At 38.3% G+C, this 16604-nt stretch overlaps 1 protein-coding gene across 7 annotated transcripts in view; it reads right to left on the minus strand.

Annotated features, from left to right (window-relative positions):
- Positions 1–2386: 2386 nt before the first annotated feature.
- The window catches only part of RFX3 (regulatory factor X3), a 290721-nt gene continuing 276503 nt past the window's right edge, over positions 2387–16604 (minus strand). For 5 of the 7 annotated variants that reach the window (XM_032635924.1, XM_032635918.1, XM_032635921.1 and 2 more), the window contains 2 exons: positions 8559–8601; positions 4366–4604 (listed from right to left, as the gene is read on the minus strand). In XM_032635924.1, the coding sequence (XP_032491815.1) occupies positions 4366–4604; positions 8559–8601 (282 nt within the window). Of the gene's footprint in view, positions 4605–8558; positions 8602–16604 lie in introns of all 7 variants that reach the window. The other 2 variants (XM_032635923.1, XM_032635917.1) reach the window with 1 other exon arrangement.

The following is a 16604-nucleotide window of genomic DNA, read 5'->3' on the forward strand; positions in this document are numbered from 1 at the left end:
TCAAAGGGTTAATACAAGGCATTACATCAAAGGGGTTTTCTAATACTAGAACTAAGCACTGAATTAATGCTTCTATTCCAGTTTTAAAAAAATCACCGAAGTTGCAGAAATACTAGGATTCCATTAATTGATTTGTTCTAACCATACACATGGAGGTTGATCTGATCTAGTGACAAGCCTAATTTTCAATAGCACTGCATGTCAACCCCTCTCCCCCATGTTCTGGTGTGATTCATACAAATCACAAGTTCTAACTTCAATTTTTTGATGATTGCTCTTTTCTCACCAAGAATTTGGGGGAGGGGAGGTTATAACAAAGGTCAATTTGTTGTATATAACCACTGCCTCAAATTGCACACAAAGGTGACCTGCCAGTTTTTTACTTTCTACTTGTGTCCACACAGGGAGGACCAACATCACAGTGACCCACATTTTTTTCTTTTACACTAATATTTCAAGCACAGCATTATTTTAGATGTTTCAAATGTATCATCTGAAGAATTTTTCAAGTTTGAAAATGCATCACGTTTAGCACTTCTAGAGAGTGCGTTCCTGTAAAAAGGTCGATGATTACGGTGATGAAACCGTATTCAGTCCTGAGTGGCTTTAACAGCATGCTACAAGAACGTGTTCCTTTTCACTCGCCTACTACAAATCAAAGGCAGTCAACGTTGCACACTACTAATTTTAGGTACGCAGTGTTAAAAATCATTTTCTAAAATTTGCTTTTGTTTTTCAAGTACACCATCTAGAGAGAGGTGCGTGAACCGTGCTATACAGTACGAGAAAAAGCACAGAAAGGAAAGCAGATTTCTGTAAAGGCAGTAAGACTTATACAGTCAGTCCAAGCGTAGTTTGGATGAGAATCCTGAAAAAGTGACCAGCCACTTGATATCCAAAGAAAAAATTTCAAGTTGGGCCCTGTGTTCCAAGGAGATGGTTCAGCCATTTCACCCCATTGTTCACTGGCTTTGTGAATGCCAATCTTTTGGGTATGATTCTCAAAGTGTATGTGAAGATCAAACTATACCCATGATACTCAATCCTATTACACAGAAATATCTTTCTTGAAATTTAAAAGTAGCCAACATGCCTTCCTCACATTTTTCCTCACTGAGAGCATAGCACTAGGTCTACATAGATATTTTTCATGACTAGTGTTTAATTACAGTGTCAAGAAATATTAAGTCCTTAAAATGTGTACTTGCCACTTGTCAATAAATCTACTCTGAGAATGTTAGTGTCATAATATTATTTAGAAAAGTCAGTTTCAGTAAACAGAAAAAATGAAAATAAAATGTTCAATACATGTTTGCTCCAATTTGCTCAATTGTATAAATTATGATGTTTTTATTTTCTAATATACTTCACAATTTAATTTTGAAATTGCTTAAGATGTGTGTGTGTGTGTGTGTGTGTGTGTGTGTGTGAGATCTTGTATATATATGTGTGTGTATGTGTGTGTGTGCGTCTTACTGTGGACTACAGATAACTGGAAATAGCAGAGATCATAGATGTTATTTTGTCTATTGATCAGAACTACCTACCCTAGTCACAAAGAATCAATGTTCCTAACTGTGCTCATGAAAGACATTAGAATATTTTTAGTGAGACAAGTTAATAATATTTAATTCCTCTAATCTGTCCTAATTTAGAACAAACCATGAACAACTGGAAGAAATGTTGAATCCTGTAGGGTGCCCAATCCCTAACTTTCATCAATCTAAATTTGCCATTATCAGATTCCTCTAATGAGACAAATATATCCAACATTAAATTAAACAATGATAATAAATACATTTAAAATCATTCAATAAACAAGATGAAACCAGTAAATACATTTGGTCCAACACAGATATAATAAAGTTCTGGGGGTTGTGAATGGGGAAGTGAAAAAATTCAGAAAGGAGCATCAAAATGAAGAATTTTTTTTCCTTTTTAGATTTTAATTTTACCTGTAAACCTTTCCTAATGCACGATGAAGTAGATACACAGTCTTTGCAGCTTTAAGGTGTTTGTTTGCGTTTGTGTGTGTGATAGTGCAAATTCATTGCCTTTAGGGGAGGAAAAAGGGGAATGATCATTTAAATGACATTTAAATGAAGGCGATGCTAGGATGCTAGCGAAGACTTTCAAACATGTGAGTGAGTTGTATGATACAAAATTTGAATCGATTTTAAAAATTATATCTGAATGATTTAAAGTTTACTTAAGAAGCTTTGTTGATCTTAGTTATTTGAGTAGTCTAAGGCAATCAAGTAACAACAGTTGAAATGTACTGCATGTTACCCAATAAGCCATTTGGTATTTTCAACTGTACAGACTGGCTCACCCTCTCCTTTCCACCCCCCGCCCCTGCCCTCCCCACCCTAATAAAACTGGAAAGATAAACGTCTTGAGTGTAATAGAGGCCTCATTAACAATCTGTAAATCATTTTGTGCTTTCCCTTTTTTTGGCTCTATGTATTCGTGTATTATTTATTTTTGCTAATTAGCTTTTTTAGAACTGTTTAAATAAATGGATGTGCCTGTTTTTGTTGTTGTTGGTTAATAATTTGAGAGCTTAAAAGAACCTTGTTTTTCACGTAAATTAAAGTAGGGATGGGTGTTATCCTCTCTGGGATCTCACCTTCTGACTTGGTAGCTGACTCCTGCCCACAGACACTCGCGCGTGCATGTGGGCACACAGACACTGAGACACACAGAGAAACATTTAGACTGAAAAGATGCACTTCAATAAGTACCTGCTTATTGTGTTAATTTTCTTAAGTTATAACTAGATAACAATGGTCTAAAATATATATGATTTTCTGTAACAAAGTTGGTAATTAAAACTAGCCTGCTATTTCACAATAGCAATCTGATCCTTAATCCTTAAGCAATGTGATTTGTAATCAAGTAACATTCAGCTCTAGGAACAAAAATAAATTCACGGTCACTCAAAGAGGGGAAGTGATTTTTGTCTTTTCATTTTGCTTTGTTTGCCCTAAATTTCCTTTGAAGAACATGTTACCTGTCCTTACTTCGGGAATCTGAAAATGACAGGCACACCTTGTCAAATGGATTGAAGAGGAATTCACATGAACAAAATAAGCCTTACTAAACCTTAGCTTCAGTTCTGTTTTAAGGCACCATGTAATAGCCGAGGTACGATGATCCCTGATGTACATTCTTCAACGGCACTGGTCCATCCAGCCACCTATCCAAATCCTACAGAATCGGGGATAAGCAACAGTGCGGTGTGCCAGTTACACTGCCTTCAGGTTCTGTTTAAAATTTAAATCCACATACTTTAGAAACCAGGAAATATTTTTGAAGGAAATAACGATATGCAGGTTGCTACATTCCTTGCATTCCATAAATTTTCTTTTATAATAGCAGCATATTGAACTACTATTAGGAAAAAGACCTGGAATAAAAGAAAGTCATTCAAATGGAATGGTTTCCTGTATGTCCAGCTCAGCATAAGTAGCATGTACACTTAAAAAAAAAAAAAAGTCAAGTCATTTTTTTCAGCTTCAGTATCTAACTATAACAGCCCCACTCAACAGCAGAATGCATCTGTGCAGTGGTCCCAAATACAGAATCAGTAGTCTTTAAACAGAGGAATTGGTATGCAAATAACAGTTAAAATTCAATGTTTAACGGAAGCTTGCATTAACATGGTTTAATAATTATGTACACAAATTATGTACATATTAGCATAATCTCTTGCAATTCTGTCATTTACTCTGAACTGATAAATGCACAGCTCAACTTTTCTTCAGAGAAAAATAGATGACCTTCCCAACCCTCTAGCACTATAATAAAAATGCTCTGTATTCTCTCTCCATACTCCAAAATGTTATGAAAATAGTGTCTTGTGGTTCTGTCCAATGAAAAGCACCTTTCAAAAGCAAATTTGATGCATCTGCTGCCAAATGGGCATGCCTCCAGTGTAAATCAAAGAAAATCATTTCTTTTGATATTTCACAGAAGTGCATCTAATTAAAAACTTACACATGAAATCATACACCAAGACTAACAATCAACAATAAAATATTTTAAGCTACAAAAAATGTAAATCATTTTTTAATTATAAGAAAACAAAAACATTGACGTTAAGTGTTGTAAAAATCCTTCTTGACACCCAAAACTAAGGGAAAAAAAACTCATTATTAAGAAGCAAATAATTTGTTTACATTAAAAAAAAAAAAAAAAAAGACCTGGCAAAATACATACACCCATTCCATTTCACAACTCCAAAAAGGTAATGTTCAGCACAGAGAATTTGACAACCGTTGACCTTCAGGCTTATTAAAATTTCAACTTAAGCCCAATATCAACAGGGTTAATGTTAGCTGGAAAAATACGTATTAATATTCTTTAGACTGCAGTGTAGGTATTTCCTGTAGCGCTGCACTGTCTGATAGTCTGAGTACTCGTGACGATGTGCTCGCTGTGAATTGGATTCAGGAGGCTTGGCTGCACGCCACTCTCGAGAACAGGCTGCATACAGCCTACCGGAAATGCCTGGTTCAGCTCGGTTTTCTCTCTTTTGGCTTGAGGTTCTGAAGAGTCATCTAATTCCTCATCCATTTCACTCTCCACTTCACTGCCTTCATCTGCACAAACAAATAATACCAAGACTATTACCAGAAGACAAACTGGGGAAGAGCAATCAACAAATGCTTTAGGAACACTTTAATATAGTACCTTGAGAAAGCAACTCCTTAGCCCTTCTTGGGGGACAAAGCTTGTGGGTTTTCCTTTCAACAGATTTTACCTGTGTCAGTGCCCTATTCTTTTAAACACAGCAAAGGTAATTTATTCTTGGGTTTGCGACTGATATCTTTAATAGGTCTTTTAAGAAGACCTCTGGAGTTCCCTGAAGTTTTTACATAACTAGTGGCATAATTTGTGTCATTATAAAGTAGTCACTTGGGTTCACTACGCTGGCTTTGGGGAACGTATTGCGCTGAAAAATGCTAACTATGAAAAAAACAAAAGGAAGAAAGAAAGAAAAAAATTTGTTTTTCCTCTGAAAATCTACATCTGATATAAATTTTATCTGTGCTGATGTTAATGTAGGTGAGACCTATGTTGAGTCACAAAATAACTATAGCATGCATAAGCAGGGGCTGCTTACAGACTTTCTGTGCACATGAATGTTGTAGATCACAATATTAATTAGACCCTTAACTTTTATTACAAAATGAAGACTGAGGCAGTAGTATCAGATTAAAAATGCACAGTGAACTTCCATTCCTAGCAACACTGATACTCTCTGTTAACAGCTAGTATTCATTTCTGGAAATTAGGTGTATAAATAGTCACTGTTACTTCCAAATTTTAATACATTTTATATTAACTAAAACATCATTACAGTGGAATACTATTTAATTTTTTCCAGCATGCACTGTTAAAATTCAAAAGCACAGCATAGAGAGAAAATGCTCTCACACAGCTTTACTACTGTGTAAGATTCTCCTCAGAGGAATGGAGAGAATATCTCTTCATAAGCGCTAATTTTTAAACAGCTAGGGATATATTTCTGCCTCAAAAATCTTTTCACTGGGAATTCCCTGGCGGTCCAGTGGTTAGGACTCTGTGCTTTCACTGTTGGGCCTGGTTTCGATCCCTGGTCGGGGAACTAAGATCCCACAAGCCACGTGGCACAGGCAAAAAAAAAAAAAAAAAAGTCTTTTTACTTCATCCTCGACATGTTTTATTGTTTACCAAAAAAGCCTCCACACATAATTACACCAAAACCTCATCTATAAATGAAAGATATCTATTCTTATATTTTTGACTTATTATGGTGACTTTTGTATTAACAGAATCAGATTCCATTATATTCTATGGCATGTCACATGCAAAGAGTGTGTAACAAGTTACTGCAATGTCAGCTGGACTCTAAGAGGTGTTGAGTCTAGTTTTACCATTTGGGGCACACCTGCAGCAGTTCTGCTAATACAGTTCTCGGCGTAAATGGGCTCCCTGACGTTGCTTCTCTTATTATCAATCGGTGCAAAGACGGTTCCAGAGGCAAGTGGTGAGGAATAATAGGGCCTCCATGTAAGGTGCAGGTTGTACAGCTGTGCAGCTGCCGGGAGCAACGTCTTCTGGGAAGGTTGTGTGATTAGAAAGATTGAGATTAGATGTACTGACTAGAAATGGTGTCTGTGATGCATTGAACAATAAACAGAGAAGCTCTCTGGGACGAGGTAAGCTGTCTTGGCCACCTGCTTTATCCGGTTACCGTTCGCCTCTGGTAACGGACTTGAGGATAGCATTACAGTTTGTCCGAACAAGCACATTCGAAGGGCTGGTGAGCTGCCGGAAAGGGCTATGTTTGGTAGACATTTGCTTCATTAAGAGGATATAATCAAAATATGCTTGTATGACACTTTTGCATTAATTTTTGTATTTGTTTTCATAAGAACAAACAAAAGGTCTGGAAGGATCCTCACACTAAATTCTTAATGGTGGTAGTCTCTTTGGCTTTTGACTATGAAGTTTTTACTTTCTGTAATTTCTAATTCTCGGCATTATTTGAAATCTTTATACATAACTAATGTTACTTTCATTATCCAGAAAAAAATCAAATTCTCATTTTGTGGAAAAAGCCCCCCAAAATTTCTTAAAGATTTCACATTCAAACCCTAGGTTCTGAATATGCTAGTTTGGTTAATTCTCAAGAAGCATCCAGTCTAGAGGTGAATGGGACCAGCAGAGCCACCCGAGGAAGGTGAGGGCAAGTCACACTGCTCCTTGGCTCCCTCTCCACCAACTTTTCTGTGACTGAGAAATAGTGTCAAAGTAATAAAAGAGGCAGCAGTAAAAGAAAAAAAAAAAAAATCATTTCAAGCAGGCAGGCAAGTGGAGAGAGAGTGGGATGTCCTTTCATCTACCCTGCTGTGGACGGAAAAGGCAATGGGGAGATGGACAGAACAAACTCCAGTGCTCCAGGCCACGCTGCTTCAGGTCCACTTGTGAGTGACAGGGTTCCTTTGGATAGGCTACAAAGCAATCACAAAAGCAAGCCCTTTCTCTAGTTCCCACAGACATTTTATGCTCCTATAGAGACTCAAAAGACATTTCCTGGGAACCTACTTGAAGTTATGGGAATTTGGTACACAAAAACTAAAACTAGGTGCTGCTGGAGTTTACCAAAGACTTTGGTTCAATGCTTGACAAGGAAGACTGGCTGCCATTCAGTGTTTGGCCCAGGAGCAACATTCCTACTACACCTCCGGACACCCTGGGATGAAATCCCCAAATTTGAATTATGAGGCTTTGGTGTCAGTGCATCATCGGGGTTGCCTTATATGTTGGGCCTGCATTTCAACAGCCACTTTTCCTGCTCTGAATTTACAAACTGGCCTCATCATTGATTTGCCTCTCTGATGTTTCTTTGGTTAATCCTATAGAGTATATATTTGCAACAATGATGTTTTGGGGCTATCATTCCCTACTTTTCCCGTTTTGCTATTATGCATGTTGCTAAAACAGGAATTAACGCGTACACAGTTGATAAATAGTGATAGGAGTTTAAAGTGGGAGTGATGTTGATTCACACAGGACTTTCCCCGGCATGTGAATGTCTTCCATCACCAAGGAGGCACGGAAGCTGAACACGGAGTACCCTAGTACAGGACGCTGCAGAGAACAGTGTGGCACCTCGTGTGTGGACTCCCCACGTGCTTCCTCATGCCTCAGTTTCCCCACTGGCTCTGGCTCTGTCCTGGAAGGGACAATGGTGTAGTTCTTCCCAGTCTATGGACACTTTGTCCCTGACTCCAAAACTCAATTCCTTAAAACCTCAAGAAATCTTCACTTTTTTTGTTTTTTGAAGAAAGGTGTATATTTTCTGCAGTGCTTATTTATTAGAAATTTTACATTCAAAACAAACAACAACAACTGAGCCGGTATTTTTTTCAGAATTGTTTTTCTTTGTGTGCACTTTATTCCAACCTCATTTTCCTTCGAGCCCTGTTCCTTTTACTCTGTGGTTTTATAGGTCGTAAGTTTCTTCAGAATTATATATTGTGTTGTCACATTAGAGTGGCAATGCTGATATGAAAATTTAAGAAGTATATATGTTATCCTTCTCATCTACCCCAATACTGATCTTGCTTTTATAGTAAACTTCATTGTTATCTCTGAGTTCTTTTTCCACTGAAAAGTGTGAATTGGTGACTTGAGTACGCTGAGGAATCTTTTTCTTGCCGGGTGGGCCTTAAATAAAAATATTTGACCCAATTTTATCACTTTTTTCAGGACTCTGGCGAAAGCCAGAAGTAATTTCTGGTTACTTGTACTTAATTGCAGGCAAAAAAAATCAAGAAGAGTTTGAATTGTATTTAAATTCAATTCTTGCACTTAATATATGTAACATAAAGAAAGCACAGAAATGGAGAAATAAAAAAGATGCCAAAACACTTAACTGTCATATTCATCAAGGATTGTATGCCATTTCCACAAAATAAAAGTGCTATACACATATACATTTTCCTCTATGAGAATTTCTTACTCAAAAAAAGTCCTTAAAAATGTACATTATTTTCAATTCTTACCTTTATCCAGATTTCCAGGAGACACAGCATTTAAATCACCAAACTGCAAAACAATAGTCATTTGTGCAACAGTTACTACCAAGCAGAATAAAATAATATTCTCAGAGACTGCAGTAAAAATACCACACTACGACTTTTTAAAACTGTAAACTAGCGACCATTTTGATCTCTAACTACACAGGTCACCTAATTTTCCAATCAAACCTGTCAAAATTGAACAGTTTACACAGTGTCACAATTTAGCTGTCTTAGCCTCTTTGCAAAAGGATAACAATTTTCTGTCTTCCATGCTCCATTTTACTTTTTACTATTTGAACTCAGCAGTGAAGCAATAGGGGCCTGGCTGACCTGGATGAAGATGGATGTGGTAGAATAAATTTGGAAAAGCTCTGACGAAGCAGGATGCATCAGCTCCACCCCCATTAACTGTCCGTGAGTCCACCGGAGTCTACACTATAGAAACATGGTCCAGCCACTTGGTTGAACTCTGTTTTTTTGAGTTTTTATTTGTAGAAATGAAAAACATAATAGGAGCCCCAACACTGAGAGTATTTATGTTTACAAAATCTTTGAGACTTCTCTTCTTGTAATTGATCTTCTTATTTACTAAGATAACAGGGTCCCAAATTAAAAAAGAAATGCATCTGATTATTAATGCAACAAAAAAGGTATTAAAACAATATGGAACAATTAATAACCTTCAGCTTAGACTTTACTTGCTACCTTAGTTCAAAAGCTTGATAATATTTTTACAGTGAAAAAATATATTTTAAGAGTCTCAGGGTGAACATAAATAAAAAATTGAAGAGCAGAGGTAACGAAGCTAATTGGAAAAAGGTGAAGTGAAACCTCATAGCACCTGCTTTTTAAATGGTAAACATTACTTTTTTTTTAAAGCTGAAGATTCAGAATAAGTCATTATTAGAAATTCGGGCTTCTCAAAAAGTTTAGAAAGGGTGAGAGAGAAATTCTACTTACATTCGGAAGTTTGCTTATAAAGAGTTCCATGATAGGAGTATTTTTTTCATCTACAACATACGTCTATAAAGTAATAAAACTGATCTTATTTTGCAAACATACACACACATAATTTCTTTTTTTATCTAAACATGAGTTGTTCTTCATAGTAGCTACCTTGGGAGCGTATACATTTATTCCAAGGTTCAAGATTCTGGAATTCCTCTTTGACAACCAATTTCAAGAGTTAGTTTATGCATCATTCAAGAAAGCCCATCTTGTTGTTTTACATCAAACTGTGACTCCAAACACTCCACATTTTATTCATTGTACTTGGTCCTGAGATGATTTCTGATTACTTACCAAATTTAAATGCATCTCTGCCACAATTCAGGATATTTAAAATAATGTGTCATTTTACTCTTCATTATTTCTTAGCAGTTCAGAGGCAGTTTAAAAAGAGGCATTCCACATCACTTTAAGCCATGGCAGTATTACTGAACCAATGTGTAGCCTCCCGAGGTGACTGCCTTGAAGGGGACAAGGGCCTCCTGGTTGCACAACTCTTAGTATATCTGTTTGAAGGACTGCCCCATTGCGTTATAGTTACGTCCCATGGGCAGCAAATATAAAATCATAAATACTGAACTGTTGTTTTGAAGTTGTTCCTGTTCACATGGCTCAGAACCTTATGTTAGTCTAAATAAAAACCACAGTTTAAATTGTACAGGATTTCTTGAATTAAAGAATATAATAAAAGCACCAAAAAAACACAACAGGATTCTTTACCTATTTTTGGTATTATTTAAATTTTTAGAACTATAAACAGAGAATGCCCAAAGCTGAAAGGTCATTTATATGTTATTTCTAGTTGACACACAGAGTAAGATTTTTATTGCTTTTAAATGAGTACTTAACAACACTTAGGATGCAATACTGGAAATGAGTTGGCAGTGATAAGTCTAAACATACTTCCGTATCTATAAAAAGTGAATACACCATTTGTTTTTGATAAATCTTGAAAAGTTGTTTGAGACTAAATTATTACTGCCATTGGTGATCAATAATATCATGCAAAGTGGCTAAAACCAAACTTTGAACACATGGAAATTTTTCTTCGAAAGAAACACTGCTTTTAGTTGCTACTTAACTGAAAATATGACAACATGATAGAAAGATTTTCCTTTGAAAATTTCTGCTTAATCTGAATGAATACATCTGATTACTCAGGATGATGAAAATAAAAACCCAAAACAATCTTAATCTCTGTAATCATTATTAGCATTAGCAAATAAACATTTGCATACTCAATGCTGAGGGCTTGTGACCATGCACTGTGAGGGACACTGTAGAAAAAAAGAAAAAAAAAAAAATCTTCAAGATACTGCCAATGCCTGTAGTTGTCTCTGGGATTAATGACAAAGTTCCATATGTACAACATACAGTAGATTTAAAATAAAAATCTTGTGAATAAGAGGTTTTGATATTCCTGTATAGTGGAAGGTGAAGGTTTTTATGTGCATTTTATGTGTGAGGAAAGAATATACATTTGAGTACTTCCCTGGTGGCGCAGTGGTTAAGAACCCGCCTGCCAATGTAGGGGACACGGGTTCAAGCCCTGGTCCGGGAAGATCCCACATGCCGCGGAGCAACTAAGCCCGTGAGCCACAACTACTGAGCCTGCACTCTGAAGTCTGTGAGCCACAACTCCTGAAGCCCACGCACCTGGAGCCCGTGCTCCGTAACAAGAGAAGCCACCGCAGTGAGAAGCCCACATACCGCAACAAAGAGTAGCCCCCGCTTGCCGCAACAAGAGAAAGCCCGCGCGCAGCAACGAAGACCCAACGCAGCCAAGAAAAAAAAAAGAATATACATGTGATTAAGGAAAAAAAACACCTCAATCCTACAGATAGAGTAGGTAAGATTAGGACAATCAGTTCATTCATTCAGTATTCAAAAAATATTTATTGAGAGCTTAGTATGTGCTAGGCACTCTGCCAGCCAAGTTCCAGTCAGATTAATTTGGAAATATTCCCTCTTTCTGAAGGTGAGTATCAGAAGTTGTTTATATTAAAAAGGACAGGTAGTTTAGCCCAAAACCAAGGCAGCCTAGGAAACCTTCAAGAAGGTTTTAAAACCACAGGGTTATTAGAAAGGGAGTTTGGAGGGAGCAGCAAGTCAAAGTAGCAGGAAGGGAGGAAGGAAGGGAAGGGAGGCAGGGAAGACTGAGAGCGGGCATAAGGACGGCAGCATCACAGACAGGAGAGAGACGACAGGGACGTAAATGAGGCCAGGACACACTAGCAACAGAAGAGGAGGAGGAGAGACATGATTTGGATTAGAAAAATGGAGGTTGGGGCTTCCCTGGCGGCGCAGTGGTTGAGAGTACGCCTGCCGATGCAGGGGACACGGGTTCGTGCTCCGGTCCGGGAAGATCCCACATGCCGCGGAGCGGCTGGGTCCGTGAGCCATGGCCGCTGAGCCTGCGTGTCCGGAGCCTGTGCTCCGCAACGGAAAAGGCCACAGCAGTGAGAGGCCCGCGTAGCGCAAAAAAAAAAAAAAAAAAAAGAAAAAGTAGAGGTTGGCAAGGAAGTCCAGAGATTACTGAAAAGTTATAGCTTCAGAAACTGAAAAACTCTTACTGCTTTCTAATTTCCCCTGCTGCACAGGGGACTGGAGGGGACTACTATTCACCGAGGTGACGTCTTACAGCTTATAAAGTACTTTCATGGTTCAGCATATAGTTGGCTTCCTCTCAAATATGATGACCTCAAGTATCACTTTCTCAATATCACTTCTTCAGAGAGGCTTTTCCTCACAGCCCTACTTAAGCGTCTCCTTCCCTGTCACTGTTCATCAGCACCTCACAAAAAACTTATGAATCTGGCTAGGTAAGGAGCTTAGATTTAATCTTGCAGCTATTGAAAACACATTAATTTGTCTAACATTGTAAGGAAATATGGTGGTGTTAGATTTGAGACCAGATATTCTGACCATCAGTTTAGGAAGGGAGGGAGTAAGGGAGTGGGAGGGAGAGGGAGAGAGAGAGACAAAGTATGTATGTTTCCTACATGGAAGAAAGAATATAAATTAAGGGATTTAAAGTGTGCTCTGGGTAGAAAGCATATGGCCTTTGATGTACATAGGAGTTAAAGTTCTGTCAGCCAGATAGATAAATAGGGAACGTTCTGAAGTAGAAACAGAATGGAACATAGAGAAAGCATAGCTGTTGTTTTTAGGAAGAAAGACCTCCTTGCCTAGAAACCATTTCTCCAGGCCCTGACAACCGGTCATAATAATAAGCATGCTCCTGGACAGCAGCAGACTAAAAAATGTGTGGTCACGGCAGGCAGTGGGAGTCTGTTAGACCACAAATTCATGACGAGTAGTAATGGCCAGGAAGTATAAATGGGAGACTGGTCAGCACAGCCTATGTGACTATTGGCAGCATCCTTGAGAGCAACCCTGAGTATGACCCTGACTTGTGGCCAAGCAGCTGAGAAGTAGTTCATCATAGGACTGTGAGGCCCAAGCACAGGCACCATGAGAGAAATCAGGCTCAGCTCACAGGTATACTACAGAGACCATTGCAGGTTAGATCCAGCAGCAGTGAACTTTCCACAATAAGGGAGGCAAGCCTTGTATTGTAATAGCTGGAAAGTGAAACAATGCAGAGGAAGCCAGGGGGCTCAGACAGCAAACTGGTGAGGATCCACGGGGGCCCACAAAACAGAGACTGAGGATAGAAGGAAGGAGTTCAAGGACTGGGATGAAGACCTCACCCGTGGGGATGCTTTCCCTGCTGGAAGAGTTTACCCCATCCTGGGGAGGAAGGTTAGTGAGTAATCATAACCACATCATCTGGGCAGCTAGGTAAACATCCTCCATAGAAACCCCATCTTACCACAAAATCTCTCTGCTGGTATGCCCAGATTTATAGATTTACAGGCAGACAGATACAATCTCCCTCTCTCTCTCTCTCTCTCTCTCTCTCTCTCTCTCTCTCTCTCTCTCACACACACACACACACACACACACACACACACACACACACACACACACACAATGTATAACTGATTTACATGCTGGCACCAAAATATGAAAGTGTATGGTCTAGAACAGGGGTTAGTAAGGGGTCAGATAGTAAATATTTTAGGCGTTACGGTCCTGTTGCAATTACTCAGCTCTGCTACTATAGTGCAAAAATAGCCATAGATGATAGTTATATGAGTGGGCATGAATGTGTTATAATAAAACTTTATAAAAAATGGATGATGAGCTGGCCTTTGGCTAAAAGAACTTGTAAACCCTAGAAGATTTGGTCCAGTTCACAGACGGTGAAGGGAATGGAAGATTTTGTCTTTAAGGAAGGTGTGAAGACTTTGGCCACAGGGAGGATATAGAACCAGAGGCTTTAAGAACCAGCTTCATCAAAAAATGATGGTCACAAGGAAAGAAACATGGGTCAAGTTTTAAACATGGAAATCAGTTGGAAGACTAATCTTCCTCTCTTTTCCTATGGAGGCTTGTATGTACAGACAGAGACAGATAAAGGTTGGTGTCTGTGTCAATTAGTGGGTGAAGAGGATGAAGTCTAGGATACGAGGAAAGATTGCACGGAAAAGAGACTGGGAAAAAGATTACATGTATTAGTGATTTAGATGGGGCAAGCCTCCCTAGTGGGGAGTTTTTTTTCCAATTTGGATGAAGATGTGAAGAGATAGTCCAATAGCTTAAGTTCTCCATTGGTAAAAGCAAATAAGGAATAGTTCTAGATGAGGATGGTTTTTGGGGTGGAGTCATCCATGGAGACATGTCAGTGAGATGTATGTAGAGGAGGGGAGGAAGTAAGAAAAAAATAATATACTGGAGGAAGAGTTCATAATCCACAAGTAATGACTGACTTCATTCAGAGCAAGTTAGCTTTTATACTGTAATAGTTTCCTATTGCTGCTGAAACAAATTACCACAAATGTGGTGGCTATAAATAATACAAACTTACTATTTTTTAATTCTGGAAGTCAGAATTCCAAAATGGGTCTCGCTGAGCTAAAATTAAGGTGTCGGCGGGTTTGTATTCCTTTCTGAAAATTTTTAGGGAGAATTTCTTTTTTCCTTTTCCAGCTTTTAGAGGCTGCCCACAGTCCTGGGTGTGACCCCACCGTCTATCTTCACAGCCAGCAATGTCTGGTCAAGTCTTTCTTCCACTACATCACTCTGACACTGACTCTTCTGCTTCTCTCTTCTAATTTTAAAGACCCTTGTGATCACAGTGGGCCAATCCAGATAATCAAGGTTAATCTCCTTATTTTAAGTTCAATTAATTAGTAACCTTAAGTCCATCTGTAAACTAACATATCCACAGATTCCCAGGGTTGGGATGTAGACACCTTTGGGGGTCATTATACCGCCTACTACACACACCTAAGCTACCTCAAAAGAACCTGTCATATTTGCCTGAATAAAATCATTTGACAGTAAATTTTTTTCTACTATTGGAGGAAATACATCCTCCAGATCAAGCCGTTTGTAACACAGTAATTTTCCCCTCAATTTTGTCTGTTTTGTGCTCTTCATTAGGGGTGAGGTGGGATAGTATTGTATATAGGCAAAAATTCATTTTTTGTAATATATTTCTCACTAAGGGCATTTGTTCTTTATTTTCATTTACAGACTTCAAATTTTATGTATAAAACTTCCTATCTCTGACAGTTTTTCATAGCATGCATTTCAAGGTTTAGACTTATTGGAAGCACACATACATCCAAGAAATTTACCAAGATCACAGAGCTGAAAGTTGTTAGTGATGACACATAAGGAAGTCATTCCTGACAAAGAAGTGGAAGTCAAAACTGAGGGAATCAAAAGCTACTGAGTAGTGGGGCCAGAACAGCCCTAAGCTCCACATCCAAACGGAGGCCTAAGGAGAAACTCTGATGATAAAGTTACACACTAAGGACCAGTTACATACATACTGGTCCTTTGGACAGTTTCATGAGAGCAACCTGTGCCACCAAACTGCACAACAAGCAGCTCCAACAATCTCGGAAAAGCCCTCTTGTGTTAACACTACTCCATGGGTCCATGAGGATCCATGCTGTGTAGACGCTGCAGCCAGATGCCAAGGTGCTAGCGGGGGATTAGCTGACATTAGATGTCTCTTTGGGACATTTACCTTTTAACTTGCATAAATTTTACATATATATATAATTTTATATATAATACTTTCTTCCCGCTTCATAAGTACGTATAAGACCTTTCAATCAATCCTACTGATAAGATTTTATCCAAGTCTAGCTATGTCTATTTAGACCCAATTATGTTTATGCTTCCTCCCTAATGTTGCCATTTTCCTTTCTAATTGACTCCTTTTCCCATTCTATTATGTTGGCGGTGTTTTATAAAGCATTGGATTAGTTTGCCTCTGATTACCACTTTGGCTACATCCCAAATAATGTGGTTGGATGATTTGTAATTCCGTGAATCATTTGACTCACTATTCAAAAACAGTCTTCAGGCTATTTTCCCCTTGTAATATAGTATTATTAAAGCCTTCACATGTCTTTATGTTATCTGTTTTATTAATTTCAACTTCTAAGCTTATGTTTGTATTGTCAAGAAATGACGGTCTCATTTAACACAGTATTACTTGGATTGTCAGTGTAAAATCAATATTAAAAAATCTAATTCAGAGTAGAAGGCAATCAAATATAGTTCCTCTTGACTAATACACATAACTTCAGATATTTATATACTTATGGAAAGGGAAAGGAAATGTAACTAACAAAAATCTGGTACCTTGTATGTGCCCGTCTGCTTGCCTGCCTATCCACCCCATCTATCTACCTATACCTAATAACCTATACCTATCTTCCTTCCTACTTTAGTCCTCACAACATCCCTGTGAAGGAATGGTTCTTATCTTTATTTTGTTGATGAGAAAACTCAAGTTTTCTTGAGATATACGTATATATAACTTGCCCAGGTTGCAAAGGTATTAAATGGGAAATATGAAATTTGGGTGTCGAACAACTTGGGGTGTGGGGCCAGCCTGACCTGGGTTTGAATCCCAACTCTGCCACTATCATT

The sequence above is a fragment of the Phocoena sinus genome, chromosome 6 (genome assembly GCF_008692025.1).
Source record: "Phocoena sinus isolate mPhoSin1 chromosome 6, mPhoSin1.pri, whole genome shotgun sequence".
NCBI lineage: Eukaryota > Metazoa > Chordata > Mammalia > Artiodactyla > Phocoenidae > Phocoena > Phocoena sinus.